This window comes from Myotis davidii, unplaced genomic scaffold (assembly GCF_000327345.1).
Source record: "Myotis davidii unplaced genomic scaffold, ASM32734v1 scaffold333, whole genome shotgun sequence".
Classification (NCBI taxonomy): domain Eukaryota; kingdom Metazoa; phylum Chordata; class Mammalia; order Chiroptera; family Vespertilionidae; genus Myotis; species Myotis davidii.
The window spans coordinates 1,441,059-1,457,319 of record NW_006285266.1 but is presented as its reverse complement, the minus strand read 5'-3'; the positions used below and the strand labels follow the sequence as shown (position 1 = coordinate 1,457,319).

The window sequence follows — 16,261 nt, the reverse complement described above, 5'->3', positions numbered from 1 at the left end:
TTTGCATGTATGTAAGTCACTCTAAGAATGCTTCATATTTGCTCAGGAGGCATATTATATATAGAAGGCACTAGTCTGCAGAAAGCACAAAAATGCTATATTGAAAATGAATGATTCTCTTTGGTTTTATGCTTTATGCTGCACATTCTAACAGAGTCCACCTAACATACAGCCATTGAGGAGAAGGGAGAGGAAAAGTCTGTAAATCAAACAGTCATAAATAGAATTGAGAAAGATAAATATCACAGGATCGCACTCATTTGTGGAATATAATGAACCACATTAACTGATGAACAAAAACAGAACCAGAGTCATAGAAGCATCCAATAGACTGTTCAACCTATGAGGGAAGGCGAGGGGCGAGGGGGTGAGAGATCAAGCAAAGGACTTGTATGCATGCATATAAGCCTAACCAATGGACACAGACAACAGGGGGGTGAGGGCATGAACGGGAGTGGGGTGGGAGGGGCAATGGGGGGATAAGGACACATATGTACTACCTTAATCAATAAAGAAAAAAAATTAAATAAATAAAAAGATGGTAAATGGAAGTGAAGAAACAAACAACAACAAAGAATATTCTAATCCGGATCCTAATTCAACTGGTCCTAATGGAGCAACTCTGCATTAACAGCCCCTTGATAAATGCTTCATATAAGTATCAAAACTAAAACTAAATACTAACTAAAACTTGAAATAGGGCCCACAATTGCCAAGTTCAGTCACACAAAGTTCCGATACTTTTCTGCTACTTAACAATATGCTTCTAAATTATCTGCCTATGCCATTAACAGCAGGTATAAAATTTAAGGTCAAATAAATACCTATAAAGGATTTTCTTCTATATTGCATATATATTCTATTCCATTATAAAATGTCTTGATCTGTAAGTGCAATATTTATAGAATCATAGGGGAAAAAACAGATCCAACAATAGCTGGAAAACAAGACAGGCTCAAACTGAAGGCTCTTGAATAAATAATGACTTAATATTCAGTACTTCAAGGTTATGGAATCCAGATTTCAAAAAGCAGTTGGCTCCATTCAAATTCCATTTCAAGTGTCATTATTTTCACACAGAATTGTGGCAGCATCAGTTCAGATTTATTTGATATGAAAAGCCTACCCTCCTCCACCCATCCTACCAGCATTTTAGATTTGAATACATGCAGGAGAGAGGTGTGTAAACCATGACACACCACCTGTATGAAGGGTAACAGGAATCCTAATTAAGTAATATAAAGCTTTGTCTACCAATACTTTTGTATTAGTGATAGAAATCTTATCAAATATTCTCATTTATCATACTCTGAATTTTGCTCCAGAGGCTTATAATAGCTCATAATTAGAGCTCCATACAAAACTAACATAACACAGAATGCAGTTCGGAGGGAGGCGGGGAATCTGAAATCAAGAGAGCCAAGTTGAAGCTCTGGCTCCTTATTTAAAAACTGTGTGACCTTCAGCATCTCTTCATCTGCAGAAGAAAATAATAATAACTCAGAGGGCTATTGTAGGAAATAAATGTTATATTTGTTACAGTATTTTGTGAGTAAAAAATTAAATAAAATTGGGGTAGTGTAGTACTAGGAACCTTGTGATAAATCCCTGAATTGTCCCTTGATTGACTGGTGTAAGACAAATGCCAGGGTTAATACCACTGACTTCCTTGCTGAGTATGGGAGCAGTAGGAGTAGGAGATGAAACCACATCTGCAAAGTATATAATACAGCAGTCCTGAGTTATCTGATGGGAAGATGTACACAATCATTAAACACAGCCATAGAGCATCTCTGAGATTAAAACTCATCATTACAGAGACAACCTAATCTAGTTTCAAATGCTGATAAGAGTAATTCTATAGTATTACTCTTATTCTTGTTATTCTTATTCTTATAGTATTACTATTATTCTATATTATTAAGTAACTTATTCTTAATTTTCTGGCTTTATACGGTTGACCTACTATATAATAAATAGAAGAGGGTGTGGGGAATGAGGAGATACTGGTCCAAGGGGAGTGAGTATTATCATACTTCCAGATGATAATTTCTGGGAATGTATTAGACAGCATGGTGATTAGATCTAATGATACTGTACTATGTATTTAAAAGTTGCTAGATCTTAAATGTTCTCACCATTCATACACACAAAAAGAAATGTTATGAGATGTGATGAAGATGTTAGCTGACCCTACAGTTAGAATCCTTTTGCAATATATATCAAATCAGCCGAAACCGGTTTGGCTCAGTGGATAGAGCATTGGCCTGCGGATTGAAGGGTCCTGGGTTCGATTCCGGTCAAGGGCATGTACCTGGATTGCAGGCACATCCCCAGTAGGAGATGTGCAGAAAAGCATATACAGAATAGATAGTGCCAAAAGTTGTTTGTAATATTAAGTTCTGTTTGCTTATCACATTTTTACTTCAACTTAGAAGTTAGTTCTTGAACACTTGGGCATCACCTAACAGAAAGAGCATCAGAATGAGCTCAAAAGACCTAAATTTTAGCATTTTTTCTTGTCACTAGGTGACTACATAACCGTCTCTGAGCCACAACTGAAGCGCCATGGGAAGAGGAGAAGGAGTGGGGAACGGATTCATTTCTGTGACCTTTTCAGCCTAAAATTATATGGTTCTGCTCTGCTTAAGGAAGGAATTGGATACCAGGACTCCTCACAGTTTCCAATCTAAGTGGGACCAAAGGAAATAAAGACATATAACTAATAGAGACGATTCACACTCCCCAAATGATCGGCAGAGAGAGCACCAGTGACTACTGATTTTACAACAGGGAAGGGCCATCCTGGTTAGGTGGATTTCACCGAAGGTTTGAGTTGAAACTTCAAGAATAAACAGAACTTGGACAAAGGATGGGGAAAGATATCTTACAGACTTCCATATTGTAACTACAGGAATCCACAGACTCAAACTATGCCTTTATATCATTTGGTCCTACCTTATACCCGTGGCGACAACTCCTCTCATTGAGTTTAACCCGGAATGAAATTCTTTCCAGGACAGGCAGCTCCAAGCTGTGCCCGAGCAGCCTGACAAACCGTTGAACCATTCTGATGATAACGTTCTCCCAAACACGGAGCCACGATCAACTTGCTGATGTGACAAGGCTTTCTGCCCTTCCTTCATCAAACTTTATAAACGAGCATTTATCTAAATTATCTCTTTAAACACGTAGCATTAAGCACTGAAAATAAAAATGCCAATAACAACCGAGTCTTGCTGACAGTAGAGAGGCTATTTTCTCTCTGATCAGGACACGCCTTTCTTTATCTGGTCTGCAGAAGCCATCTCCAAACTCGCCTGCTTGCCTTTATAATATACCAAATCTCCTTGTTTTCCACATCAAATAGCAATGTCTAATTTCTGCTGTCAAAAAAAGCACTCTCTGCCCATTACAAAATTTAACAAAGCAGCTAATCACAATATTTTACTACTATTAATATTATAGCCTTTAAACATTTATTTTTGTCTCACGAGAGGTCCTCATTCACAACAGAAATAGTCAAGCCACAATGTAAAGTCTGAGGGCAATATCCGTAATCTAAGAAAATGATCTGAAAATCAAGCAAAAACTTTCTCAACCTGAGTTATATAGCCAAAATAATTCTACTAGAAAATTGTATCATTACATTTCATTTCAAGGCAAAATAACATATAACACCTATAGTTAAAAAAAAAAAACCAAAAACTAAAAATGATCATGTAAGACATTAATAAAGTATGTATTTTCTTCTATTTATTTCTTCTAATCCTTAGTGAAACACTATATGTTTTTTACTATATCAATGAATTAAAACATTTTAAAGTTCTTGAATTAAATTTTCTTGGATTAAAAAAGAAAACTCAATAAACAATTATTGTGCACATAGTGTGCTTATTATAAATGTGATCGGCAACATAAAACTGTAGAACTAATGGTTTGTTAGAAGGTAATGGATAAAATGTTTCCTATCCTTTTTTTAAGTTAGAAAATCTTCTGACAGCTGACAGCGGTTCTCAACCTGTGGGTGGCGACCCCTTTGGTGGTTGAACGACTCTTTCACAAGGATCACCTAAGACCATCATGCATATCAGATGTTTACATTATGATTCATAACAGTAGCAACATTACAGTTATGAAGTAGCAACGAAAATAATTTTATGGTTGGGTCACAACATGAGGAACTGTATTTAAAGGGACAGAAGGTTGAGAACCACTGTGATAGCATATTCTATTTCCTACTGAACACAAAAAAAACCTCTGGCTTACAAATAATGATTTAAGGGTTGGCAAACAACGGCCCATCAGCTACATCTGACCGACCACCTCTTTCTGCACAGCCTACAGGCTAAGAATGCTTTCTTACATTTGTAAATACCTGGGAGAAAAATAAAAAGAAGGATATTTAAGCATAAGTGAAAATTATATATTAAAAAATAAATGTTCAGTGTCTATAAACCAACTTTTATTGAAATACAGCCATACCCGTTCACTTATATATTATCCTTGGGAGCTTTGGGCTATCATGGCAGAGTTAAGGAGTTGCCACGGAGACCATAAACAGCCCTCTCACTCACTGTGCATTATAAAGCACGTGATGAAGTAGTAACTGACTTTTTCCTGTTGGCCTACAAAGCCTAAAATATTGACTATATATGAACTTTTACAGAAAAGGTTTGCTACCGCGGAACAATTAATATAATCATCCATCATTTCCCGAAGAATTTAGAATTTAGAAAAATGGCACCCTCTATGATTCTGAGCTATCAACTAATTTACTAAACTTTGTCAATTTTATCATGATAAAGATTCCTTTGTACACAGGCTTGCATACTTACAGAAGCGTATTAATTTTCAAAAGTATTTAATAAAGTGTACGCCATAAAACTGCAAAGGGACGGTTTTCATGCATTCCTTCATTCAGTTAACAATTAAGCACCTACTGCATACAGTGAGGATTGCTAGCAATTCAAAATGAATAAACTGTCATTCCTGGCTCTGAGGAGGTCACACCCCAGTAGGGAGACGCAGTACTGGAGTAGAGGCTTTTGCCACTAAAGGGAAGGCCAAAGCAATGAAGGTAACCTCTACCTTTTCACAATGACACGTTGTCATTTAAAAACATCACCTCCATCTGAATTAATGGCAAGTTACACACTCAAATAGATAAGGCAACGAGGCTTAGCAAACACGTTTATCCATCAGTAGTTTTAATCAAAGCATTAGCCTTATATAAGTAATTAACCTTGACCAACACAGGAATAAATAAAAATGCTGATTAAGAATTTACTAATTATCCTCCCAACTTGGGAAGTTAACTGGCATCTGGTCTTTAACTATATGATAAACATACACCAACTCACCATAGGTTATTTACACATAAATGAAGAGAAATACTAACTGAAAGGCAAGAGATGAAGAACATGATAAATAAACATCATCATTAAAAACACATCATTTGTTTTGTTTAGAAAGCCCAAGTGTCCTACAATTGTCACATAACTTAGAAGACCATTTGTGAGAATAATTGTCTCTTGAATCTACTCAGAGTTTCAATCTACTGTAATGAAGGAAAAACATATAAATCATAAATGCATCAGCATTTCATAATTAGAATGCCGGGTTCGGTGTGCAGTTAAGTATCTTGGCTGTTTGCCTGCTTTACGTAAAACCAGAAGAAAGGTGCAACCCAAATCACTAAGTCTTCTAGCAGCTGCTGAGAGCAGACAAGAGAGACGCTCCCGCAGCAGCCACCTCCACGTATACAGATGAGGCTCCCGGTGACCGGAGGTTAGCAGTCCTGGATGTCTGCTCGCTCTCAGCACTAAATATTTAATGGCATATTTCTCCTTAATAGAACCCAGGCACATCTGATCAGTCACTGGAATCACTTAGTAATGCAGTGAAAGTTATCATACTGCCTTTTCCCATCAAATTTGTAATTAGGTAATTCATCACTTTATTAATTCAAAAGATTGCTTTCTTTACTACTTTATAGAATGCTACAGCGGTGAAACCCAACTGAGCTGAGCCACAAAAAGCTCTAAAATTTGGTCCTATATGAAACCCCTGAAGCCCTCAAGTGGCAAATACACACACACACCCCTGACCTTTCAAAACAATGAAGGTAATATTCTTCCCACAAATTAGCCTACCACAACACATAAGTAATAAAACACCAGCATATCCAGAATGAGAGAGTCAACAGAACTGAAATGTTAAGATTAATAACTGAACATATCATGAACAACTTGTTCTTGCTTTTTACTGAGGTACCCCATCCTTCAGCAAATAAAAAAGGACAAAAACAGTTATTTAGTCATTTTTCCTCCATGTTGATATATATGCTCCACTAAAATTATGAGGTTATGGCAAAACATCATATAGATTATTTATTATCACTCTATGTCTAATGGCATATACCACCCAAATGCAAGTATGCATCTCAATCAAAAATATTGTTACTCTTTCTTTTCATATTATAAATTAGCAAGATTCTTGATTTAATATATCCTCCATTGTTACTCTAGTGAAAAAAAGACTCCAATAAAAAGGAATTTACCACTAATAAAACTGAATGTAAAATTTAAGTATCACAGTGCCAAAATAAAACACCTTCTAAAAGCTATACAATCACAGTGTATATTGCAAAACCTGCTGCAACTCGTAGCATTAAAAATTAGAGTCCGGAGGTCACATATGTGCCTAAAGAATAAAAATAACATTTATCGGGAGAATTCTTATTTTGTTTGAAAGGAAAAGGGAGGGAACGTCTTCCCTAATAGATGTGGAATTTCTAACCAAAAGACACTGTGGCAGTTGTGCCGCTTTATGAGGTTAATGGGTACTTTGCTGGGCTCTGCAAACACCAACGATGACATGTTTTGTGATGAGGAGGTCACTTTTACTCTTGCTGCTTCCAATTTACAGTCTGTTTTTGAAACATTTTATGCAACTGGTTTATTTTCTACTTTATTTTTCAGATCTTATCACATTTTGTGATAAGATCTACCAAATGCATTTTTAGAAAAGGAAGTTATAAGTTCAGAAAAAAATAATTAAGTACATTTTTCTACAACCTATATTCTGTGCATAGAAAATAAGCTCAAATCTAGGCCTACTGACATTAAGTTATAAATAACCATTACCAATTATCGATATAATAATTATCAATGTACACTCTGAGGGATGGAATAGAGAAATACTATACATTCCATGCCATTTCAGTGGATTATAGCAGGATAACTGAATAACTTTTATATTCAATTCCATCCTTTTAAGATGCATGTGTTAGAAACACTTTGTTCACCCATTTCCTACATGACATCCCAAGGAACTACTCTGAAACCATGGAGCTGTCATGAGTGCAGGGCACAGTATATGATTTCTGCCCACAATAGCTATGGGCTGAAACCAAGTCAGTTACTAAGGAAAAGGTACTATAGCCTGTTGGCAAAATTTCTTCTCAAACAAGATCGTCATTCTCAGCACTCCAGAGAAGCCAGCACTGGGCAAAACTGAGCAACCAACGGAGATTCTGGTTTCCAGTCAGTCGCAGGCGGCACTCTAGATCAGCGGTCACCAACCACTGGTGGTCCATGAGGTCCGAAAGGTTGGCGACTGCTGCTCTAGACGACAGCACGGAAGACACACAACACTGCAGTCTTATAGCAGAATATGAATAAAGCCAGCAGTAGAGGGCAGGAGTAGTAGCGCGAGACACTTTAAGTACTTTTATCTGTGAAGTTGATTTTATTATTATTCCTATTTACAGACGGGGAGATTGAGGTTGAGAGCATTTCAATTACTTGCCTGAGAAAGCGATTTAACCACATAGTACTATTCAGTGCCCTGTGGAGAGTGGCTACAGTGTTTGGACAGGTTCAAGCCTCGGACTAAAGTGAGGGCACAGTCCTCTCCTGGCAAAGCCACGTGCAGATCCCAGCTTGGAGGGCAAAGCCCTCCCAGCACAATTATAGCCAAAGGCTATGGTTGTAAGCTTGACCTTATGGTCCGAACCTGTGGTCCCAGGTGGCTGAGTGATGTAGGCTGCAGAAGGTGTGGCAAGTGCTGCCAAAACAAAGCTTCACAGAGTTCAGATGCATGTAATTGAGTAGATTCAAAACCTGGGAGAATATTTTAAATATCTTGACCATGCCCTTACTTTGCCTCGTGGGATCTGGCTATAAAATAAAGACTCGGCTTGCAGGCTGTGGCACGGTCTCTCCATCTGAGAGCAGCATCCCACCTAGCCCCAGCTTGATTCTCTTGTCTGTCTTCTTTAATCCTTCACTGCCCACCATTCAGGTTCACCCTTGGCCGTGCTGAGCACGGCCCAGTGCCCCATTCAAATGTATCCTCTCTGTTACTTTCTCCATTTTTAAGGTTTATATTATTCATATATACATTTCCTATATTTGTAGTAAATGTTTAGAACTCAATCAATAGACTGAACCACTGCAATTGTCATGCCAAGATAAACCCATTTTGAAATATATCAGGAAACTGTGTTAGAAATAGAAGTAGAGGGGAAAATATGGGATGAGAAGGAGGAAGGGATGGCAGAGATGGAGACACACAGTTCTCTTCCCTAACAGCCTAGCAGAGCTGGCACATGAATTTGGCCTCTATTTTTCATGAACATGTAAGTAACTGCATGTCTCCTGTGCTCTCACTAACAAGCATCTGCAATGCACCTCCCACCCTTTGGCCACCTTCATTCGTGTCAGCAGCAACCATCACGCTCCTCCTACCTCATACCTTTATTTCCATCCAGGCACACCTCGCCCTCCTCTCAAGTAACACAATCTAAAAATAAAAAACTGCTCTGCAAATGAACCTTCAAGCAAACCACTTCAGTCTGTCCATCCAAACAGATGATCACCCACAGCACCCTCTCTACAGGAATTCTAGTACCTCACCCAGTTAATTGTGAGGTACTATTACCCTCACAAATTTTCTATTGCCAAAATGCAAAACCAGCTTTTTAAACACCAATCTTTTATTCAAAAGTTCTAAGAATAACTGCTATGTACTCCACAGGTAGCAGCTACCTTTCAGATCTGCAGAGGGGATCGATTTTTTCTCAGCTCCCCATAGTCCCAGCCACTTTTCTAGACCACTGTCTATAACTGTTTCCCAGCACCATCCTCTCTCCTGGAATTCCAGCATCCACTTCTACTTCCTACATGAAGTTCTCCTTGGTACCCTCTAGAAAAAGTTCTCACTGCTATGTCTCATGCTACTTAAATTTTACAGCCAGGCAACAAATTCCTAAGTGGAGAGGATATATTTATACAGCAAACCCCTACAATCTAAACCTCCAGTGCTCCCAGATAAGACACAGCTTAGAGGAGTTCATCACCACCAAACCAGTATTACACGAAATGTTAAAGGGACTTCTCTAAGAAGAAAATTTTTAAAAAATCAAAAATAGAAATAACAAAATGGCAATAACCACATACCTATGAATAATCACTTTAAATGTAAATGTATTAAATGCTCCAATCAAAATACGTAGGTGGCTGAATAAGAAAATGGGACCTTCGCATACGCTGCCTACAAGAGACTCACTTCAGAGAGGAACACACAGACTGCAAGCAAAGGGACGGAAAAAGATATTTCATGAAAACAGAAACAAACAAAAAGGCCAAAGACTATAACAAGAGACAAAGAAGGACCCAGCAATTCCACTTCTGGGCATTTACCTGAAGAAACCCAAAACACAAATTCCCAAAGACGTACACATCCACACGCCCACTGCAGCCTTACTTACAATAGCTAGGATATGGAAGCAACCTAAGTGCCCATCAGTCAATGTGCGGATGAAGGAGAAGTGGTGCATATATACAATGGAATATTAGTCAACCAAAAAAAAATGAAATCTTGCCATCTGCAACAACATGAATGGACTTGGAGGGTATTATGCTAAGTGACACAAGTCAAAGAAGACACAGACAACAGTATGGCGGACCAGATGCAAGGGGGGTAGGGGAGTAGTAAAGAGTAAAGGGGTTAAATATATGGTGACAAAAGAAGATTTTGACTTTAGGTGATGGGCACACAATGCAATATACAGATGATGTATCATAGAATTGTACACTCGAAACCTATATAATCTCATTAACCAGTCACCCCAATAAATTTAATTTCAAAGCAGGCTGTATTACTGAAACACCATGACAAAACTAAATGAATGCAATGGCAGAGTATGTCTTGAGAGCTGACAATGAACATACTTGGGTCATTAATAAGAATACTGAATAAAACATTAAAAGTAAATACCCTTTTAATATAAGTAATACATTCTTTCATTCTCTACTCAGTAAGGTAGGAGAGTGATATAAGACACGAAGGGTCCTGGATTTTCACGGATCAACAACAATATAAAGAGTGAAGGCTTGATGCAGAGCATTAGCAAAAACACCAAACGTCACACTTACTTTTGCAAAGGCTTCGAAGATGTCAAAGGAAGGTGGCAGCTGAGAAACATCTTGTATTTCTTCTCTGATATAAAGTTGAAATGTCACTGCAAGTTGCCTGAGGCCCTCTTTCTTATCTTCAGTCAGTTTGTTAATATCTTTTTTAAAGAGAAAATAAATAGCACAATCACACAGTGAACTTTTAATGGATAATTTTCAGGTGTTCAAAGATAACTGTTAACTAGCGATTTCCTGCCCTAGATTCCATTCTGACAGAGAGCAAACACATATCTTTCTTATTTTTGCCAACTACAGATCACGACACATACATTAGCAATTGAATTCTGCCAACGTTCATCTATACTGTTAAGATCAAACACTTATCAAAGCAAAATAAATACACATACAGATGAAAAATATTAGAAACAAAATCAGTAAAGATGTGTTACCACATTTTCTACATCATCCTGTACACATGTTCAAACATGATAAATACTTATTAAATCAGTGAATGTAAGCAGACTTTTCTATGAAACAGTTTACAACAAGGTCATCTCCCAAGGGGCAGGGGGACAGAAAGTGAAAACTAAAAAGTTCAGCTGAAGCCCTAACCGGTTTGGCTCAGTGGATAGAGCATCCACCTGTGGACTGAAGGGTCCCGGGTTCGATTCCAGTCAAGGGCATATACCTAGGTTGCGGACTTGATGCCCAGTAGGGGGTGTGCAGGAGGCAGCTGATCGATGTTTCTCCCTCATCGATGTTTCTAACTCTCTATCCCTCTCCAAAATCAATAAAATATATTTTTTAAAATATATATATATATATATGTATGTATAAAATAGAAATAAAAAGTTCAGCTGAAGTTGAGAGTGGTAAAATCTGTCATCAGAAAGCACATCAACAAGAAAATATGGACCATCCAAAGAAATCTCAAGGTCAAATCATTTCTCAGTTGAATAAACAAGGTATGGTGCTACTTCAGCTGAAACAGAAGAAAGTTCTACAGCCAATATCAGTTAATGTATATCATCAAGGAGTGCTAAGGTTAAGAATGCACAATTCAATTAATAAAGTTCGAGAGCATTTCACTTAAGGCAGTGTGTACAACACTGCTAGTGAGCAAGGCTAATGTTAATAGTGAAACTCATTCCAAGAGATGTTAATTACTTAGCAATAACATACCAAAAAAATGACTAATTAGTTCTCTGTTAAAACTAGAAAAGATACATCAGTTGAACTAGAGCATAACTCTGTTGCTCACGTCAGGTCTACATATTTTCTTTAAATTACTTGTTCAACAGAACAATTAATCCAGTTATTTCTTTTCAAAACTGTGGGAAAACATATATAACATAAAATTTATCATCTTAACCATTCTTAACTATACAGTTCAGTAGTATCAAATACACTCACATTGTTATGCAAAATCACCACTATCCATCTCCATAATACTTTTCCCCTTGTAAAACTGAAACTCTATACCCATTAAACAATAACTTCCCACTCATCCCTTCCCACAGCCCCTGCGAACCACCATTTTACTTTCTTTCTTCATGATCTGGAGTACTCTCAGTACTTCATATAAGTGGAATCATACAGTATTTGTCTTTCCGAGACTACCTTATTTCACTTAGTATAATATCCTCAAGACTCATCCATGTTGTAGCATATGTCAGAATTTCATTCCTTTTTAACGCTGAATAATATTCCATTGTGTATACATAACACATTTTACTTATCTATTCATTCATTGATAGACATTTGGTTGCTTCCAAGTTTTAGCTATTGTGACTAATACTGCTATAAATATAGATGAATAAATACTTAATTTCAATTATTTTGAGTGTATAACCAGAATCCAGGGACGTATGATCATTATAGTTTTAATTATTTGAGGCACCTCCATACTGTTTGCCATAGCAGCCATACCATCCTACATTCCTACCGTTCCAATTCCTCTACCTCCTCGCCATCACTTGTTTTCTCTTTCTTTTCCCCTATAGTTGCCATCCTAATGGGGTGGGATGATTATTTCACTGTAATTTTGATCTGCATCTCCCTAATGATTGGTGATACTTAAATAATAATGCACTATCACTGGCAAGTGGGATCCCATCACCATAAATCTGTACTAGATTCACCTCCAACACAAATCTTAAACTGTGTAGCCAATTTACTCTATGAGTTCTGGCTACTTTTGCGTTGAAGTCATTTGCAACCTCAATGAAGAGTGTCTGTGCCAATATGAAAGAAAAACAAACCCTACATTTATTAACATTCGGATCTGGAAAGCCTTTCACTGTTCCCAAGTAGCTCGGCCATCGGGAGAAGAACAATGCTCAATGCTGTTAGAGAGCCTAAGTCATCTGTGTTTCGACCAGTGAACCTAAATGTTCCCTGGACACCAGGACCCCACCCTGTTCACTTCACTGTTTCGTGACATCAAAAAGAAAGCAAGAGTGGGAAGAAGAGAGTAAGGGAGGGAGAAACAGAAGAAAAATTATTTTTTCAACTGGACTAGGGGTTACATTCCCCTCACTGCCTAACCTGGCACTTTACAAATTCCTATATGGCCAAAGCTACCCAGAATAAATTAAATATGCTCATGTTAGATTTCCCTCACATAACAGAGAGACAAAAAACAAAGCAATTCATCATCTCAGGAAATAAATGACAGGATTTTTTTTATGCTGATAATCACTTACTTGATTCCAGATCATAAAATGAGTAAAGTTTCTCCGATTCAGAAGGGGTTTCTTCCATCTATGAAGTAAAGGCGGAAAACACCAAAACAATTTCAAGTTTTCCAATATATAAATAAATATGTTTGAGTATCTTTAGACATTTAATGAAAGTCTCTTTAAAAAGTAAAATTCTATCCAGTATATTCCTTCTCTTCACCACGTTCTTACCGTTCAATTATTTAATCAGTAACAACTTAATAAAATAAAAGCTATGACGTAACCACCAGCTTAATTTCCAAATGTAAAACTCTTTTACACGATTTCATACTTTTATTTTTTCCCCCATTCTATTTATACAGTTTGTATCACTGTAAGAATTTTATTACAAATTATCATTAAAAAAGCAAAGATGGATCAATAAAAATAAGAATTTATTACAAACTGTACAACCTTGGACAAGATGCTTAACCTTGAGTCAAGAGGAATCAATTTTGTTATCTGGAACATAAGGGTAATAACAGCAGCTGATTCACAGGACTGTTTTGGGTGTGAAATTAGGTATATCAGGTAAAGTGATTACCACAAGGCCTGGAGAGAGAAAGTACTCTATGCAAAGTAACTATTTCACAACTAGAGGCCAGTTGCATGAAATTCGGGCACTTGGCGGAGGGAGGGGCGCCCCTCAGCCTAGCCTGCACCCTCTCGTAGTCCAGGAGCCCTTGGGGAATATCTGACTGACGGCTTAGGCCCGCTCCCCGCCTAAGCTGTCATTCGGACATCCTTAGCACTACCATAGAGGCAGGAGAGGCTCCCGCCACCACCACTGTGCTCACCAGCCATGAGCCCAGCTTCTGGCTGAGTGGTGCTCCCCCTGTGGCAGTGCACTGACACCAGGGGGCAGCTCCTGCATTGGAGCTGATGGTCAGTGGGCATCACAGGGACCAGTCATTCTGCTGTAGGGCCAAAATGGCTCTCCAACATCCCGAGGGGTCCCAGATTGCGAGACGGTGCAGTCCAGGCTGAAGGACCCCACCTGTGCACGTTCGGGCCGGGGAGGGACGCAGGAGGTTGGCCAGCCAGGGAGGGACCATGGGAGGGATCCAGGGCATGTCTGGCCTGTCTCGCTCAGTCCCTATTGGCTAGACCCCAGCAGCAAGCTAACCTACCTGTCAGAGCGTCTGCCCCCTGGTGGTCAGTGCATGTCATAATACCTGGTTGACCAGTCGACTGATCCATGGTGGTCAGTGCACGTCATAGTGAGCAGTTGAGCAGCATTAGCATATCATTAGCATATTATGCTTTGATTGGTTGAATGGACGACCAGATGAACGGACACAGCATATTAGGTTTTTATTATATAGGATTGCTTCCTTTTAGGTTTTGATTCAGTAGATCAGGGGTGGTGACTGAGAACTAGGACCTTCAGTGATTCTGAAGCAACCCATCTCTGCTCTAAAAGTAGTTGTCTATCTGTTTAATATTAATAAAGTAGAAAAAAGTTCACATTCAAATATAACAGTGATTAAACTTTTAATATCCAGTGGTTAAAGAAATGCATAATGATAAAAATTGCTCTAAATTTATTAATGCTTTGAAATAAATTTGTAAGTTTTAACACAATGTATACATAGTAGTAAATATGTATGTTGCATATTCAGTCCAAAGACAATGCCCATTTGGTATTGCAAATCCTTTTTTACATTAAGATGTAACTGAAATATAACATTGCATTAGTTTTATGTATATAATCATACTTTTACATTCTTAAATACCCCTAGAAAATTTCATAGCCAAAAAAAGTCCATACAAAACCGGAGAGAACAGAGCTGGAGCTTGCAATAACTTGAGAGATACTCATGCTAAAGGCTGATCCCAAAAATCTGGAAGGTGTCACCAGAGGGGGATGTCACAGAACCCACTAGTTGTTTCGGCAGAGCAAGGAAAAGAACTGAAGACACAATTTCACTGAATCTTGACTGTAAATAAAAAAATAAGTACTCTTCCATGTAAGATTAATTATCATAAAATTAAAATCTCAGTTGAAGAGACAAGAATTATATACATACTCTGTGCATTAGTTCACAGTAGAAAAGTAATAAAGGCAACATAACAGATTCTACTAACTTCTCATGTGACAAATACAGGACCTCCTGTCTCCAATCCCAGGAGATCACACCCAGGGCCTTCAAAGAGGGGCCGTGCACGTCATTACCACCACTGATGCTGTGATTGATAGGAAAACAGCAAGCTGTTGACTTAAGACACGCCCTGTAATAATCCACCTTCTACTTTCATATGGATTTAAATTCAGCCTTCAATAAGAATAATACGTGTGTCCTGTCATCCTATGCAGGAAGAGGTCCCCAGGTTCAATTCCCCGTCAAGACACATGGCCTGGCTGCGGGCTCCATCCCATATAGGGGCGTGCAGGAGGCAGCCAATCGATGTTTCTCTCCCTCTCTCAAATCAATAAAAACGTATTTTTTTAAAGAATAATATATGCAAATGTGAGTGCTTTTGTTAAATTAAAAACCAAGGATATTTCACAAGTTCTGTACTCACAAGTTTGACAACAACTCTGCCCAGAAGTCGGACGGAATCGGGGGGATATCTGGGTTTGCAGCTTTTAAGGCATTTGCATTCCCGCTTGTGGTCTGGCCAAGCTTTCTTCTGTTAAGAGAAGAGTGGGGAGAGCATACAAGACATAAAATGTAACTTTCATTGACACTGGTGTGGGAGTTATCAACATTAACTTCAACCGCCTAAATATCACTTCAAAATCGGAAATGAAAGCAATGTGCTCCACGATTCAGTCTTCACCAAGTATGCAGTTACCCGGCTTGGGCACTGAGAGCTTCTGCTTCACCTCTGTCCTTCCATTTCCCCCGCCCCCATTATTACCTGGCTGGTGGAGTCCTAATAAAGAATCATTACGACTTACTCAATAATTCATAAGGTGGTCTTTTACAGATTAAACAGGATGCAATAATAGACAGTGACTTTGAATATACTGTATTTGCCGGCGTATAAGACGATTTTTTGGCCCTGAAAAATATGCCTCCAAGTGGGGGGTCGTCTTATACGCCAGGTACACTTCAGATAGACTGCCCATAGTGCTTGCCCCGTGCCATAGTGGCCTCCCGATGCCCGCCCACT

The 16,261-nt window shown here is 38.4% G+C and overlaps 1 protein-coding gene across 1 annotated transcript in view; it reads right to left on the bottom strand.

The window, feature by feature from the left end:
• The window catches only part of SMYD3 (SET and MYND domain containing 3), a 464,760-nt gene that overhangs the window by 433,913 nt on the left and 14,586 nt on the right, over window positions 1-16,261 (bottom strand). The window contains exons 2-4 of the mRNA XM_006756044.2: window positions 15,668-15,775; window positions 13,127-13,184; window positions 10,443-10,579 (exon numbers count right to left, since the gene is read on the bottom strand). Coding sequence (XP_006756107.1) covers window positions 10,443-10,579; window positions 13,127-13,184; window positions 15,668-15,775 — 303 coding nt within the window. The remainder of the gene's footprint in view (window positions 1-10,442; window positions 10,580-13,126; window positions 13,185-15,667; window positions 15,776-16,261) is intronic.